This window comes from Argopecten irradians, chromosome 2, assembly GCF_041381155.1.
Source record: "Argopecten irradians isolate NY chromosome 2, Ai_NY, whole genome shotgun sequence".
Classification (NCBI taxonomy): Eukaryota; Metazoa; Mollusca; class Bivalvia; order Pectinida; family Pectinidae; genus Argopecten; species Argopecten irradians.
The window spans coordinates 65,123,069-65,141,779 of NC_091135.1; the positions used below are offsets into that span (position 1 = coordinate 65,123,069).

Below are 18,711 nucleotides of genomic sequence, written 5' to 3' on the forward strand. Positions count from 1 at the left end.
ACTCCTGTCAAAATAAAAACAAGATAGTTTTACTGACTCTCTCAACGACACTCCTGTCAAAATAAAAACGAAATAGTTTTACTGACTCTCTCAACGACACTCCTGTCAAAATAAAAACAAGATAGTTTTACTGACTCTCTCAACGACACTCCTGTCAAAATAAAAACGAAATAGTTTTACTGACTCTCTCAACGACACTCCTGTCAAAATAAAAACAAGATAGTTTTACTGACTCTCTCAACGACACTCATTTCAAAATAAAAAAAATAATATAACCGACTCTCTCAACGACACTCCTGTCAAAATTAAAAACAAAATAGTATTACTGACTCTCTCAACAACACTCCTGTCAAAATAAAAACGAAATAGTATTACTGACTCTCTCAAAAACACTCCTGTCAAAATAAAAACAAGATAGTTTTACTGACTCTCTCAACGATACTCAAGTCCAAATAAAAAAAATATAACTGACTCTCTAAACGACACTCATGTCAAATTAAAAAACAAAATAGTATTACTAACTCTGTCAACGACACTCCTGTCAAAATAAAAAACAAAATAGTATTACTGACTCTCTCAAAAACACTCCTGTCAAAATAAAAAAAAACAAAATAGTATTACTGACTCTCTCAACGACATTCATGTCCAAATAAAAACTAAGTAGTATTACTGAATCTCTCAACGACACCCCTGTCCAAACAAAAACAAAATAGTTTTACTGACTCTCTCAACGACACTTCTATCCAAATAAAAAAAAATATTTTTCTGAATCTCTCAACGACAGTCCTGTCCAAATAGGGAACAACATAGATTCACTGACTCTCTCAACGACAATCCTGTCCAAATAAAAACAAAATTGTTTTACTGAATTTCTCAACGACATTCATGTCCAAATAAAAACAAAATAGTATAACTGGATCTCTCAACGATCCTCATGTTTAAGCAAACGAAATAGTATTATTGACTCTCTCAACGACACTCCTGTCCAAATAAAAACAAAGTAGTATTACTGAATCTCTCAACAGCACTCATGTCCAAAATAGAAACAAAATAGTATTAGTGAATCTCTCAACGACATTCCTGTTTAATTAAAACCAATATGGTTTCATTGACTCTCTCAAAGAAACTCCTGCCCAAATTAAAACCAAGTTGTTTTACTGACTCTCTCAACGACCCTGCTGTACAAATAAAAAAATAGTATTACTGAATCTCTCAATTATACTCCTGTAAAAATAAAAAATAGTATTACTGAATCTCTCAACGACAATCCTGTACGAATAAAAAAAGTTTAACTGACTCTCTCAACGCCACTCATGTCCAAATAAAAACAAAATAGTATTACTGACTCTCTCAACGACACTCATGTCTAAATAAAAAACAAAATAGTTTAACGGAATATCTCAACAACATTTCTGTCAAATAAAAAAAACAGTTTTACTGACTCTCTCAACACACTCCTGTCAAAATAAAAACAAGATAGTTTTACTGACTCTCTCAACGACACTCCTGTCAAAATAAAAACAAAATAGTTTTACTGACTCTCTCAACGACACTCCTGTCAAAATAAAAACGAAATAGTTTTACTGACTCTCTCAACGACACTCCTGTAAATAAAAACAAATAGTTTTACTGACTCTTCAACGACACTCCTGTCAAATAAAACGAAATAGTTTTACTGACTCTCAACGCACTCCTGTCAAAAAAACAAATAGTTTTACTGATCTCCACACACCCTGTCAAAATAAAAACAAAATAGTTTTACTGACTCTCTCAACGACACTCCTGTCAAAAAAAACAAAATAGTTTTACTGACCTCTCGCACTCCTGTCAAAAAAAATATTTTACTGAAACGACACTCCTGAAATAGTTTTACTGACTCTCTCAACGACACTCCTGTCAAAATAAAAACGAAATAGTTTTACTGACTCTCTCAACGACACTCCTGTCAAAATAAAAACAAGATAGTTTTACTGACTCTCACGCACTCTCACAACTGTAAAACAATAGTTTTACTGACTCTCAAGCACTCCTGTCAAAATAAAACGAAATAGTTTTACTGACTCTCTCAACGACACTCCTGTCAAAATAAAAACAAGATAGTTTTACAGACTCTCTCAACGACACTCCTGTCAAAATAAAAACGAAATAGTTTTACTGACTCTCTCAACGACACTCCTGTCAAAATAAAAACAAAACAGTTTTACTGACTCTCTCAACGACACTCCTGTCAAAATAAAAACGAAATAGTTTTACTGACTCTCTCAACGACACTCCTGTCAAAATAAAAACAAGATAGTTTTACTGACTCTCTCAACGACACTCATTTCCAAATAAAAAAAATAATATAACCGACTCTCTCAACGACACTCCTGTCAAAATTAAAAACAAAATAGTATTACTGACTCTCTCAACAACACTCCTGTCAAAATAAAAACGAAATAGTATTACTGACTCTCTCAAAAACACTCCTGTCAAAATAAAAACAAGATAGTTTTACTGACTCTCTCAACGATACTCAAGTCCAAATAAAAAAAATATAACTGACTCTCTAAACGACACTCATGTCAAATTAAAAAACAAAATAGTATTACTAACTCTGTCAACGACACTCCTGTCAAAATAAAAAACAAAATAGTATTACTGACTCTCTCAAAAACACTCCTGTCAAAATAAAAAAAAAACAAATTACTGACTCTCTCAACGACATTCATGTCCAAATAAAAACTAAGTAGTATTACTGAATCTCTCAACGACACCCCTGTCCAAACAAAAACAAAATAGTTTTACTGACTCTCTCAACGACACTTCTATCCAAATAAAAAAAAAATATTTTTCTGAATCTCTCAACGACAGTCCTGTCCAAATAGGGAACAAAATAGATTTACTGACTCTCTCAACGACAATCCTGTCCAAATAAAAACAAAATTGTTTTACTGAATTTCTCAACGACATTCATGTCCAAATAAAAACAAAATAGTATAACTGGATCTCTCAACGACACTCATGTTTAAGCAAACGAAATAGTATTATTGACTCTCTCAACGACACTCCTGTCCAAATAAAAACAAAGTAGTATTACTGAATCTCTCAACAGCACTCATGTCCAAAATAGAAACAAAATAGTATTAGTGAATCTCTCAACGACATTCCTGTTTAATTAAAACCAATATGGTTTCATTGACTCTCTCAAAGAAACTCCTGCCCAAATTAAAACCAAGTAGTTTTACTGACTCTCTCAACGACCCTGCTGTACAAATAAAAAAATAGTATTACTGAATCTCTCAATTATACTCCTGTAAAAATAAAAAATAGTATTACTGAATCTCTCAACGACAATCCTGTACGAATAAAAAAAGTTTAACTGACTCTCTCAACGCCACTCATGTACAAATAAAAACAAAATAGTATTACTGACTCTCTCAACGACACTCATGTCTAAATAAAAAACAAAATAGTTTAACGGAATATCTCAACAACATTTCTGTCCAAATGAAAACAAAACAGTTTTACTGACTCTCTCAACGACACTCCTGTCAAAATAAAAACAAGATAGTTTTACTGACTCTCTCAACGACACTCATTTCCAAATAAAAAATAATATAACTGACTCTCTCAACGACACTCCTATCAAAATAAAAAACAAAATAGTATTACTGACTCTCTCAACGACACTCCTGTACAAATAAAAACAAAATAGTATTACTGACTCTCTCAACAACATTTCTGTCAAAATAAAAACGAAATAGTATTACTGACTCTCTCAACAACACTCCTGTCAAAATAAAAAACAAAATAGTATTACTAACTCTTTCAACGACACTCCGGTCAAAATAAAAAACAAAACAAAAATTATTACTGACTCTCTCAACAACACTACTGTCAAAATAAAAAGCAAAATAGTATTACTGACTCTCTCAACGACATTCATGTCCAAATAAAAACAATGTAGTATTACTGAATCTCTCAGCGACACTCCTGTCCAAATAAAAAGCAAAATAGTTTTACTCTCTCTCTAAACGACACTCATGTCCAAATAAAAACAAAATAGTTTTACTGACTCTCTCAACAACATCCCTGTCCAAATAAAAAACAAAATAGTTTTACTGACTCACTCAACGACACTCCTGTCCAAAAAATAGTTTTACTGACTCTCTCAACGAAACTCCTGTCCAAATAAAAACAAAATAGTTTTACTGAATCACTCAAAAACATTCATGTCCAAATAAAAACGAAAAAAGTATAACTGAATCTCTGAACGACACTCATGTCCAAATATAAACAAAGTAGTTTTACTGAATCTCTCAACGAAACTCCTGTCCAAATAAAAAACAAAATAGTTTTACTCTCTCTCTCTCTCTCTCTCTCTCTCTCTCTCTCTCTCTCTCTCTCTCTCTCTCTCTCTCTCTCTCTCTCTCTCTCTCTCTCAACAACACTAATGTCCAAATAAAAACAAAATAGTATAACTGAATACCTCAACAACACTCATGTCCAAATAGAAACAAAATAGTATAACTTAATCTCTCAACGACTCTCGTGTCTAAAAATAATTTTATTGACTCTCTCAACGACACTCCTGTCAAAATAAAAACAAGATAGTTTTACAGACTCTCTCAACGACACTCCTGTCAAAATAAAAACGAAATAGTTTTACTGACTCTCTCAACGACACTCATGTCCAAATAAAAACAAAATAGTTTTACTGAATCTCTCAACAACATCCCTGTCTAAATAAAAAAACAAAATAGTTTTACTGACTCACTCAACTACACTCCTGTCCAAAAATAGTTTTACTGACTCTCTCAACAATACTCATGTCCAAATAAAAACAAAATAGTTTTACTGAATCTCTCAACAACATTCATGTCCAAATAAAAACGAAAAAGTATAAATGAATCTCTCAACGACACTCATGTCCAAATATAAACAAAATAGTATTATTGAATCTATCAACAACACTCCTGTCCAAATAAAATCAAAGTAGTATTACTGAATCTCCCAACGACACTCGTGTCCAAATAAAAACAAAAAAGTATTTCTGAATCTCTCAACGACATTCATGTCCAAATAAAAACGAAATAGTAAAACTGATTCTCTCAACGACACTCATATCCAAATAAAACCAAAATTGTTTTACTAACTCTCTCAACGAAACTCCTGTCCAAAGATAAATCAAATAGTTTTACTGACTCTCTCAACGACACTCCTGTCAAAATGAAAAATAGTATTACTGATTCTCTCAACGAAACTCCTGTCCAATTAAAAAACAAATAGTTTTACTAAATCTCTCAACATCATCCCTGCCTTAAATAAAAATATTAAAAATAACTCTCTCAACGACACTCCTGTCTAAATAAAAACAACTGTTTTACTGACTCTCTACACGACACTCCTGTCTAAATGAAAACAACTGTTTTACTGACTCTCTTCACGACACTCCTGTTTAAATAAAAACAACTGTTTTACTGACTCTTTACACGAAACTCCTGTCTAAATAAAAAATAGTTTTACTGACTCTCTACACGACACTCTAGTCCAAATTAAAACAAAATAGTTTTACTGACTCTCTCAACGACACTCCTGTCCAAATAAAAAACAAGATGCCCATGGGCCTTAACGGTCATCTGACTCATTGCACAAAACAACAAAGTCACAGTATAAAGTATTGGTTAAAGATTAATATAAACAATACGAGGAATCCCTTAGTTGAATATGTAAGTTTCTGAAATAGGTAAATGTCATTTGTTGAACAAACTTGGTAGCCCTTCATCCATATATGGTTGTAACCCATTTATGGATTAATATAAGGAGGAGTCAGATTTTAAAGCCAAATTTCAGCAAAGCTTCCATTTTGGACATCCGCCGTACTATCCCCATGGGTCTTAGCTAGGTCCTTTATAAAATATGATTGTCCTCACCTGAAGTTCCCCCTTCTGAATCAATTAAAACCCCTATAGACCAATTTTCCTTGAGATCGGAGACTGAAACCTGAAAACAGGAAGTGGGTCAGCGGCCATCTTGGAATACTAAAATCTTCACGAAAACGTTTGCATGTTGTTCGGCATCAATTTAAACCCCTATAGACTAATTTTCATTGAGAACAGAGACCGAAACCTGAAAACAGGAAGTGGGCCAGCTAAAATTAAGAAAATTTGCCCTTTTGGGGCCCCATCCCTCAGCCCCTAGGGGTCGGACCAGACTCATTTATATAAAATATGATTGTCCTTCCCCAATGATGTTTCACACTAAATATGGATGAAATTCATCCAAGGATGAAGGAGGAGTAGGATTTAAAAGCTTAAATTAAGAAAATTTCCCCTTTTGGGGCCCCGCCCCTCTGCCTCTAGGTGTCGGACCTATCTCATTGATATAAAATATGATTGTCCTTCCCAAATGATGTTTCACACCAAATATGGATGAAATCCATTCAAGGATGAAGGAGGAGTAGGATTTTAAAGCTAAAATTAAGAAAATTTCCCCATTTGGGGCCCCACCCCTTAGCCCCTAGGGGTCGGACCAGGCTCATTTATATAAAATATGAATGTCCTTCCCCAATGATATTTAACACCAAATATAGATGAAATCCATTAAAGGAAGAAGGAGGAGTAGGATTTTAAAGCTAAAATTAAGAAAATTTGCCCTCTTTTGGGCCCCATCCCTCAGCCCCTAGGGGTCGGACCAGGCTCATTTATATAAAATATGATTGTCCTCCCCCAATGATGTTTCACACCAAATATGGATGTAATCCGCTCAAGGGTTAAGGAGGAGTAGGCTTTTGTATAAATAGTCTTACGCACGACGCACGGCGGACGGCGCACGACGACGGACAAAACACGATGACAATAGGTCATCCTGACCTTCGGTCAGATGACCTAAAAAACAAAATAGTTTTTCTGAATCTCTAAACAATATTCCTGTCTAAATAAAAAAATAGTATAACTGACTCGCTCAACGACACTCCTGTCCAAATAAAAAATAAAACAGTTTTACTGAATCATTCAACAACATTTCTGTCTCAATTAAAACAAAATAGTTTTACTGACTCTCTCAACGACACTCCTGTCAAAATAAAAACAAACAGTTTTACTGACTCTCTCAACGACACTCCTGTCCAAAAAAAAAAAAAAAAAAAACAAAATAGTTTTACTGAATCTCTCAACAACATCCCTGTCTTAATTAAAAAAACACACTGTTTTACTGACTCTCTCAACGATATTCATGTCGAAATGAAAAAAATAGTTCAACTGACTCTCTCAACGACACTCCTGTCAAAATAAAAACAAAATAGTTTTACTGACTCTCTCAACGACACTCCTGTCCAAATAATAGTTTTACTGAATCTCTTAACAATATTCCTGTCCAAATAAAAAACAAAATAGTATTACTGACTCTCTCAACGACATTCCGGTCCAAATAAAAAACAAAATGGTAATAATTTCTATCGTGCTCATATCCTTACGGGAAAAATATACAAACGAAATTAAACAAAATTTAAGTTATTATGTATTAATTTTAATGAACGAAAAAATAAATAAACTAAAGAAAAATAAGTTATTATGTACATGTATTAATTATAATGATGGAAGGATAATAGTATATCACATTGAAAAGGAAAAATCACGTGTTAAGAGTTTGTTATTGTTTGGAGATAGAGGTTATATACCAAGGAAAATAATCATTCAGCATTAATAGCTTAAATTTGTGCATATCATGTGCCTGAATAGAAATCCCCCAAATCTATCAAAACTGATTGAAAAAAAATGTCAAAACAACAGAACCAGACGTTTTCAGATAATGTGTGTGTTGTGTCCCTTTATTCAGTCTATGTACAAAATACCTTGATTTGTTTACAAATTCCAGTCTATTTCATAGAAATTGCAAGTTCTTGAAGTTTGAGTGAGCAGAAATATAGTCATCATCGCCATTGAAGCAATGTAAATGTTACAGATCGTACTGACATGGCTAAAAAAATGTGATTTGAGACCATTTTGAAAATCAATATGACTGCCTTAATTCTTGTGGTCGATTTTTTTCTTAAATCTTATTTTATAAAGAAGTCAAAGTTTCGTACTTTCTATAGTATTGGAACCATTTTTAGGCCTGACCGCTCCACTATAACTTAATGTCAAAAAAGAGAAAATAATACAAAAAATTAGTCGCTTTTGACGATCACGTAGTATTTTTGCAGAGTTTTTTTTTTTGTTTCCATTTGCATCTCTGTGTTATGGCCATGTCAGATGTATAAGAATTATTAATAGGGAATATGTATAATAAATTAGGCCTTGTCAAGACTAAAGGAAATTTATCATATACAATCTATATGTAATATTATACAATAGTTCATGCATAGCTTTTGTATATATCATAGATTATGAATCAGTATTTGTGGTGTATAAGGTAGAATTTCTGCGTTTAAAACCGATGTCAATATATAATCTAACAGCATTCAGGAGAAATCTGGAGCCAATACATATACCAGTCACTGTTTATCATTGGTAATGGCTAGTTACATGTATCTTGACTCAATATAATAACGTATATATGTAGTTACTGGTTAACTATTCATATAACCTATGGACCTATAATATATGACCTATGGCACTTACTAAGTGCAGGCTTGTAATTCACTGAGTGAAACCTTAAAGAAATAAAATCCCAATAGTCTAGCAGTAAAATCTAGTAGAATTAATGAAATTTAATCATTAACATTGATCGGTCAAGACTTCCGCCTCGACTCATTGCGGACCAATCAAATAAGGAGGAGTAGATTGATGAATTATTAATGATACCACAGCAAAAGGATCCCTGGGGTTAAACAAATGACAGAACGACTTGGGACATAGTATAATAGAGAACGGCTTTTTATAGTCTCCGCTCTTATCACTAGTTGTGTGATGAAATACGGTTGTATTAACATGCTATCCGGAATCGCTGTCTGCTCTATTTTGTCTGTTAGTTTCGCCGTCAAGTAGACGCTTGTAAAGCCGCGGTTTCAACGAGAGCGAAAACACCTAAGTGGTTAATACAAGGTAAATATAGATGTGCCTGAACAAGGTTGATAATAACATACGGTAGAGTTGAGATCGGAGATTGACGTGCCTGAATAAGGCTTTCCTCCTCCGCGTTATATACTCTGGAGAGTAAGTTGTAAACTGAGCCTTGGGATTGCTCGTTGAATGATTGCGTTTACGTGAATCATTGAGAGTACTAGTGATTATAGTACTCTGTAATATGTAATGATTGTGTGTGAATCATTGCTGGAGTGATTGCTCTGAGAGTACTCGGTAAACGTGAGTGCTCAGTAGCAGTGAGTACTGTGAGTGCACAGTGATTTTGAGTACTCGGTAGCTCGGTAGTGTTAAGCCTTAGGGAAAGGTTCTTATAGATAATATTACATTGATTTTATCGTAGTCTGATTATATATGTGCGAGTAGGGATTATCGAATCACCCGAGGTAGGGGAGACTACTCGCATAGGCTTATAGATCACTCAGTATTTGTTGCTAATCATTTAATAATTATTCCGATCTGTATGATTTATGCTGTTTGTATATTTTGAAGTTAAGTTATCATGATCACTCAGAGGCACTGAGTGATCAGTAGCATTGATATTGTTAATCATAATATTTAGGGATATATAGAATCACAGCTAGGTCAGCTGTGTATTATTTGTATATATTTGCACTGAGTAATTTGATAGGAACAGTACATAATATAGACACTATAGATCATCAGTTAATTGTGACTGGATCGGACCCGGTAAACGTCACATAATTTGGTTGCAGCGGTGGTGATCTTGTCAATATTTTTGTGCTGTTCGATTACTCAGTTTTAAATAACAACTGATTTTAGATTTAACTGTTATATTGTTCTGAATATGATTTCTGATGAGACATCTCGCACTCAGTTAAGAAATTCTGAGATGGATTGTGGTGAGGATAGTGGACAGGGATTTCACTCTACACCAAAACTACAGATGTCGAAGGGGAGCAGTCATTATAGAGATTCTGGTGTAACATCTATGTATGCAGATGGCAGAACTTCTGAGGTAAAGGCAGATATTGCTGATTTATATAGCAGTATGAGCACGCCTGAAGATATTTCATCTCATGAGATTGAGAGGGAGATAGAGAAAATGCAGGAACAGTTACGCCAACTAGATGTTCAGAATCAGAGCCTGCGAGAGTCTGCTAGTCAGCAAAGACTGAAGAAATCATCACACGAAGGAAATTTTGGAGTCCGAAGTAAAGGGGAGAGCACTCCTAAGGTGAGATTCTCGGAGAACACCCATTCCTCGCAATTTGATGATGATAGAGCAGACAATATCACTTATCGAGACAGAAATCAAAGAGGTACAGCTCGATTTATCGAGCTATTATTCCCCTCAGCGGAGGAGAACAAATCCAAAGTCGATCGCTGATTTGGATGATAGTGATTATGAGGACCAATCATTGAGTAGGAAACCCAATGTAAAGCATGTGTCAGTAAAAGCCTCTACATATGATGGCACGACACCATGGAGGGATTATTTGTCTCATTTTGAGACATGTGCTCGAATAAATCGCTGGTCAGAGTATGAGATGGGACTATATCTTGCTGTGAGTTTGAGAGGACAAGCTCAGGGTATACTTGGTGATTTACCTACCAGGAAGCAAGATCACTATCTCATTAGTGAGAGCTCTCGAGCAAAGATTTGCCCCACCAAATCAAACTGAACTTTATCGAGTACAGTTGTTGGAAAGGAGGCAGAGGGCAAATGAAACACTTCCAGAGCTGGGTCAAGCTATTCGTAGGTTAGTTAATTTAACCTATCCAACTGTTGAAGGTGGAGTGAGAGAAACTTTGGCCAAGCAACAGTTTCTAGAGTCACTAGCTGATTCGGATATGCGTATTCGCATTAAAAAAGCGAGACCTGAGAACCTTACAGATGCGATTCATCTGGCGGTTGAGTTGGAGGCTTATAAGAAAGCAGAGAAACATGGAAATGATGGTCATGCCTATTTGAGGAATACAAGTACTGAGGGTACTGATGCCAAACATCCAGTAGAGACCGAGAAGTCGGGGATGGAATCCATGTTGAGAAGCATCCAACAGAAGTTGGAAAAGATGCAAGGAGAAATCAGCCAGTTACAATCGGGAGTGAAAAATCAGTATAAGCCCGATCAGCAAAAACAAGGAGGGAAGGATTCAAACTTTGAGCGACGCTGTTTTAAGTGTCATGAAGCAGGACATTTTCGTAGGGATTGTCCTCAGCTCAAAAAGAAATCAGATAAGAAATCGAATGGAGCTGCTAATCCAGTTAGGACTAGAACAAGAAGGCGCAGGAGTAAACAATCAGCCGGAATTGGAGTATCCTCTGCAGCTCAGGAGACTGGACTGTATATCAATGCAAAAGTTCAACATACCAATGTGAAGCTATTGGTTGATACCGGAGCAACTGTGACAATCTTGTCACAGGAAGTCTATGAGAGAATTCCACAAGAGCGGAGACCAAAACTGAGAGAAGTTAAAAAGGATGTCTTGGCAGCTAATGGAAGTGAACTCAAAGTCCTTGGTCAGGGAGGTTTTATGATAAAACTTGAAGGCTGCAGGGATGTTTACTTTGAGGCAGTAGTTGCACAAATAAATAATGAAGGAATCCTTGGTCTTGACTTCTTGAGATCAAGAAATGGTCTGATTGATCTGAAGCGTGGATCGCTTGTTCTAGACGATATGCCTGTTGACACAAAGTACGAGGGAACACTTGGATGTTTTCGAGTTGTCGCTACTGAGAAGATAACCATTCCTGGTAAGAGCGAAATGATCATTACTGGACAAGTTAATTTGTTAATTTTCCTGTGGGTAAACAGATGAAGGATGAATCACTTATTATAGAAGGTACCAACTCCTTTCTGAAGAATGATAAAGCTCTGGTAGCCCGATCCTTGGTGAGTAGCGAGACTACTGTTCCAGTGAGGCTCATGAACCTGCAGGAGGATCCACAAACCATTTACCCAGGAACCAATGTTGCTCATGCTAGTCCTGTATCGAGTGTGATGGAGACAGTGCAATCCTCTAGTGATGTACAAACAGGAAAACTCCGAGAAGATTTGGATCAACTATTAGAGAGATCAAAAGAGCATCTGACTTCAGAACAGAGCAACAGGGTCAAGGCTTTACTATTGAAATATAGTAACTTGTTTGCAGCATCCGACAGTGGTCTTGGACGGACTACAGTCATAAAACACAAGATAGAAACAGGTGATGCTTGACCCATCAAACAACCTCTCAGAAGAGTACCAGCACATCTGAGTTCTGAAGTAGATAGACAAGTTAAGGATATGCTCGATCGAGGAGTAATCCAGAAGTCTACCAGCCCATGGTCTTCTGGTATTGTTCTGGTGCGCAAGAAGGACGGAAGTCTCAGATTTTGCGTTGATTACAGGCAACTCAATGCTGTGAGCGTGCATGATGCATATCCATTGCCACGCATTGATGAGGCACTGGATCACTTGTCAGGGTGTACGTGGTTTTCTACACTCGACCTCAATGCAGGATACTGGCAAGTTGAACTGGAAAGCGAAGATCGTCCTAAAACTGCCTTCTCGACTCGAACTGGATTATATGAATTCCAGGTGATGCCCTTCGGATTGACGTCTGCCCCAGCTACATTCGAACGGTTAATGGAGACTGTGTTGGCCGGACTTCAATGGCAGATCTGCCTCATCTATTTGGATGATGTGATTGTGGTAGGAAAAGATTTTGATGATATGCTACTAAATCTACAAACTGTGTTTGAGAGACTCTCTGTTGCAGGGCTGAAATTAAAGAGCCGGAAATGCCAACTATTTGGAAAGGAGGTAGTCTACCTTGGACACGTGATATCTGAGAAAGGTATAGCCACTGATGATGAAAAAGTGAAAATTGTAGAGCAGTGGCCCATTCCAAAGAATACCAAGGAAGTGAGATCATTTTTGGGTTTCTGCGGATATTACAGAAGATTTGTCAGAAACTTCTCACAGATTGCGAGCTGTCTACACAGACTGACTGAGAAGGGCAGGGCATTTGAGTGGACTGAAGCCTGTCAGGAGGCATTCACTACCCTGAAGAATCACTTGATTAATGCCCCCATACTGGCTCATCCAGATTTTAAGCAGCCTTTCATCTTGGACACCGATGCGAGCGACAAATCTATCGGTGCAGTTCTTTCACAGAACATTGATGGAAATGAGAGACCAGTTGCTTATGCAGGTCGTACGCTGACCAAAGCGGAACGAAGTTACTGTGTAACAAGAAAAGAGTTGTTGGCAGTCGTACACTTCGTGAAATATTTTAAACACTACCTATACGGTAGGAAGTTTACAGTGAGAACGGATCACAGTTCTCTGCGCTGGCTGCTCAATTTTAAGACACCAGAAGGGCAAATGGCCCGATGGCTACAGGTTCTGAGTTCCTACAACATGGACATCAAACACAGGCCGGGAACTCAACACCGCAATGCCGATGCATTGAGTCGTATACCATGTCGATAATGCGGGTTTGACCCCATGTGGGAGAACAAATCAGAGACAACTGCAAATGTTGAGGCCTGCAATCCCGTAGCAATGGTGGATTCAAAAGATCACAAAATTGAAATGAAGCTATCTCTTCAGCAGAAGCAGAAAGATGATGCTGATATTGCAGTAGTGGTTGAATGGGTGAAGGGAGGAGAAAAACCTCCGTACAAAGAAATTGGTGACCGGAGCATAGTGGTGAAAACACTATGGGCACAATTTGAATCCCTGGTGATACATGAGGACATGTTGTATCGAAAAAATCCCCATTCAGAGGCAAATCTACAGGCAATTGTACCTGCATCGGAAAGACGAACCGTGCTGACTCACAGTCATGACAATCGGAGTTCGGGACACCTGGGAATAAAGAAGACTTTGGCAAAAATCCGACAGAGTTTCTATTGGCCAGGATTACAGGCAGACGTAAAACAATACGTAATAGGATGTCCGCAGTGCAGTAAAAGAAAGAATCCAAGTAAAACTAAACGAGCTCCTATGCAAATGGTGGAGTCAGGGTTCCCAATGGAAAGAATTGCAATCGATATCTTGTGTGAACTCCCCCTCACACAACAGGGCAATCGGCATATACTAGTTGTATCAGACTACTACACAAAGTGGACGGAAAGCTTTGCAATGCCGAACATGGAAGCCCAGACAGTGGCCAGGATTCTCGTTGAAGAAGTGATTGCTAGGTTTGGTGTTCCTTATGCCATTCACTCAGATCAAGGATCTCAGTTTGAGAGCGCGTTGTTCCGGGAGATGTGTAAATTGCTACAGATCAATAAGACGCATACCACTCCCTACCATCCAAAATCAGATGGCATGGTTGAAAGATTCAACAAAACCCTTGTAACCATGCTGAGTGCGTTTGTGGATACCCATCAAACGGATTGGGATGAACACCTGCCATATGTGATGATGGCCTATCGCTCCACAGAGCATGAGACGACAGGAAGCTCTCCGAACGCCATGATGCTAGGAAGGGAAACGAGTACTCCATTAGACATACAGTATGAAATGCCTAGGAACATCAGAGCGATTCCCCAGAATCAGTGGGCTTGGCAATTGAAAGAGAAAATGGAAACTGCACATGAGTTAGTAAGGAAACACTCAAAAGGTGCGATGCTCCGACAGAAGCGTTATCATGACCAGAAGCTGTCTTGGACCAAATTTGAGTCCGGTGATTCTGTGTATGTCTTTTTCCCAAATATTCCAGCTGGCACCACGCACAAGTTAGCAAGTCGTTGGCGAGGACCATTCAAGGTACTTGCTAGATTAACAGATGTGACTTACAGAGTCTCATGTGGGTACAAGGGGAAGGCTAAAGTAATCCATGCTGATAGAATGAGAGCGAAACATCCTCAGATATTGCGTGGTGAGAATAAAGCAGAAGCTTTTGAGCGCAAGGATGTGCAAGTTCAAGTTGATGAGTCGTGTTTTGAATCTAGTTTGCCTGAGAGTGAAGAGCAAGAAAATGTCAGTGAATCAGAGAAGAAACTCATATGTGTTGAGAATGAGTGTGAATCTGACAGGGCAATCCCAAGGCGAACACGACATAAACCGAAGTGGCATTCTGATTATACTTCGCGTTATTAAAATGTTTATTCTGGATACAGATATCGAAGAGGGTGAAAAGACCTCCAGGTACTCGGAGAACGGCCGAGATGTCGAATCTATTTTGTATCTTAGTTATCTGTAATGGCACGTGAGGACACGTGTTGCTCGGAGGCGTGGGTAGTGTGATGAAATACGGTTGTATTACCATGCTATCCGGAATCGCTGTCCGCTCTATTTTGTCTGTTAGTTTCGCCGTCAAGTAGACGCTTGTAATGTTAAGCTATATGTAAGTTAAGCGTTCTAGGGCCTAGGATTATTGTAAATAGAGGGTGCTAATGTCGTTACCCGGCAGTATATAAAGCCGAGGTTTCAACGAGAGTTTTTCTTATTTTTGGACGAGCTGCTGAAGCGAAAACACCTAAGTGGTTAATACAAGGTAAATATAGATGTGCCTGAACAAGGCTTGCCTATATAAGTCAGTTGATAATATCTTACGGTAGAGTTGAGATCGGAGATTGACGTGCCTGAATAAGGCTTTCCTCCTCCGCGTTATATACTCTGGAGAGTAAGTTGTAAACTGAGCCTTGGGATTGCTCGTTGAATGATTGCGTTTACGTGAATCATTGAGAGTACTAGTGATTATAGTACTCTGTAATATGTAATGATTGTGTGTGAATCATTGCTGGAGTGATTGCTCTGAGAGTACTCGGTAAACGTGAGTGCTCAGTAGCAGTGAGTACTGTGAGTGCACAGTGATTTTGAGTACTCGGTAGCTCGGTAGTGTTAAGCCTTAGGGAAAGGTTCTTATAGATAATATTACATTGATTTTATCGTAGTCTGATTATATATGTGCTAGTAGGGATTATCGAATCACCCGAGGTAGGGGAGACTACTCGCATAGGCTTATAGATCACTCAGTATTTGTTGCTAATCATTTAATAACTATTCCGATCTGTATGATTTATGCTGTTTGTATATTTTGAAGTTAAGTTATCATGATCACTCAGAGGCACCGAGTGATCAGTAGCATTGATATTGTTAATAATAATATTTAGGGATATATAGAATCACAGCTAGGTCAGCTGTGTATTATTTGTATATATTTGCACTGAGTAATTTGATAGGAACAGTACATAATATAGACACTATAGATCATCAGTTAATTGTGACTGGATCGGACCCGGTAAACGTCACAGTTGTACGTAGACATTTCTTAACCCTTACACTTACTTAAACTCCTTAAATAAAATCAAAGAAATCAATAGCGTTCCATTATAGTTCATGTCGATACAAAATATGAACAAACTAAAATATTTTTTAAACTAATATTTGGAATCGGATACTAATTTTATCGCAAGATACAATTCAGAAGACACGTTTGATTCTATGTGATGAGAAGGAATTTACTATTTATATCAGTTTAAGTAGTTGTCATGCTGAATTAGCAATAGAGCAATTATCGTTTAGACTTTTGAATAGTTTCTACAATCTAGTTATGAATACATTACTTTTCTGTTCAGTGCTGCCAACTCTCTCGAAGGTTTCCAAAATAATAAAGTGAAACGACAAAAGAAAAATAGCAAAGAACTTTGTTGTACCAGGGTCCTATGCGATCGATTTGATAACAATAATAATAGTCAAGAAATTAACTTATCCATAATGTCGCTCGATACATACGATTTTAACATCCTTTTGATTGCTTAGCTGTACAATTATTTGATATCTCAGGCATCATGTTATGAATATTTGCATAAACATATTGATAGAATAAGTGTTATTTCAGGGGTACCAAAGTCATGCACCATCTCTATGTAGTACTGATATAAGTAAATGTTTTGTGTCATAAAATATTGCCGATGTTTTACCTGTTCATTTGACTTATTTCGCTCTTGATAAATATATCTCTAGTCTGAAGTGGATCTGTCGGAATGTAACTGAGTACATCCCATCCTTCTGTATTAAATCCATGTTTCTTAAAGTTTTCCAGGAACTGGAAGTTAGAACTGCCTTCTATGTCGACATCAATAGGCCGCGAATACACTCTCATCTATAAAATATATATGTATAGTCTGACATCGTGTAATATAGTTTAAAAATATGTCATATATCTGCACAAAATGAAGAAACAAGATGCCACAAAATGTCAAAATGTGAACAGTTTTGAGACATTTCCAGTTAGTAACATAAATACGTTGAATATGAGTATAAATATGAGTACATAACAAAGTACAAAGTGGTTAAAAGATTCAAACAAACCATAGCCTCCGAAATTAGGAGAAAGAGTTGCATGTCCATGGACATCTCACTCAGAAAGGACTTCTTGATAGGGTTCAGGTTACAAAATGTCACCCCAGGGAAGTCTTGAACTCCAAATCGTATATCCATCATAGTTGATTTCTGTGCCGTGGAAAAAGTGTTATGGATCTGTGATAGTTGGAAGACGTAGCCTACCATTGCCAGGAGTAAGAGAATGAGCCACAACAGTCGGGTATACGTCTTTGTTGCGCTTACGATGTTGGCGATACCATGGACGGATGTACTCATAGCTATGTCGACCAGAACCTCTTTGAGTCTCTTCTTATCTTTTGTTGAAATATCTTCGACAGGGATCTATCAGATATATATGAACAAAATCGCTAAAAGTTTGTAAAACATCAGTTACTTTTCATCAGGTCGAGTATATTACTGAAATAAGTGCAGTTTGATGTGTTGAAACATTCGACGATAATTACAATGAGTATATCTATTTATTAATAATAATACGTGTATCCGTACTACATGTGAACACGACTAAACATGAAAGATGGTAGGTCTTACAAAAATAAGGTAAGAATGTAGAAAAGCATGTATTACATTTATACACATATCTCTATTATAATGAGGTCATGTGGAAAAGATAAATATCCAACTATTAGATGATTTATTTAGTATTCCTAATTAGTGGCTGTTAACTTATTTCAATCTCTATATCCAATTATTAGATGATTTATTTAGTATTCCTAATTAGTGGCTGTTAACTTATTTCAATCTCTATATTCATGAACCAGAGGGAATTAGTTTCACAAAATCCGAACTGTTTCGGCAACTGAAAATTACCTAGAGATGCGAAAATTGCTATCATATTACTTAAATCACAATGAAATTATTTCTTCTCTCAAATATTTAGTTTATTATTAATTTATCTTTATATCATTTATAGGCTTTGACCAAATCCTGTTCTTATTACCCGCATATGCCGTGTGCTATTATTTTTTTCTAATGTTTCAAAGATTATTAAAATTGGAAAAAGATGTTAATTCGCACACATGAGTATTAATTAAATAGTTGCTCTTTTATAGTGGTAAAGTTCGAAGTTAAATCGTTGTGCATTAAATTTTGGCATGGAATACGAAATATAGATGTCGCTAAAATAAATCGAAACCGATTGAAAACGTATAACGATAATAAATTACAAATATGTGAAGCCTTACCTCAGCATCTATAGCCTCCGACTGGATACTCGAGTTGTCTTTCTTCGTGTTTGAAGTGATATGCTAAAATTTATTCAATGAATATAATTTGTAAACGACATATCTTTATCACCATAAAATCTCTTTTGTTAAAAAAGTGTTTATATACAGGTAAGC

General features: G+C 36.6%; 1 protein-coding gene across 1 annotated transcript in view; it reads right to left on the reverse strand.

Annotated features, from left to right (window-relative positions):
- Nucleotides 1–18,711, reverse strand: part of LOC138316232 (FMRFamide-activated amiloride-sensitive sodium channel-like) — a 54,038-nt gene that overhangs the window by 9,618 nt on the left and 25,709 nt on the right. The window contains exons 4-6 of the mRNA XM_069257833.1: nt 18,556–18,618; nt 17,342–17,695; nt 16,951–17,132 (exon numbers count right to left, since the gene is read on the reverse strand). Coding sequence (XP_069113934.1) covers nt 16,951–17,132; nt 17,342–17,695; nt 18,556–18,618 — 599 coding nt within the window. The remainder of the gene's footprint in view (nt 1–16,950; nt 17,133–17,341; nt 17,696–18,555; nt 18,619–18,711) is intronic.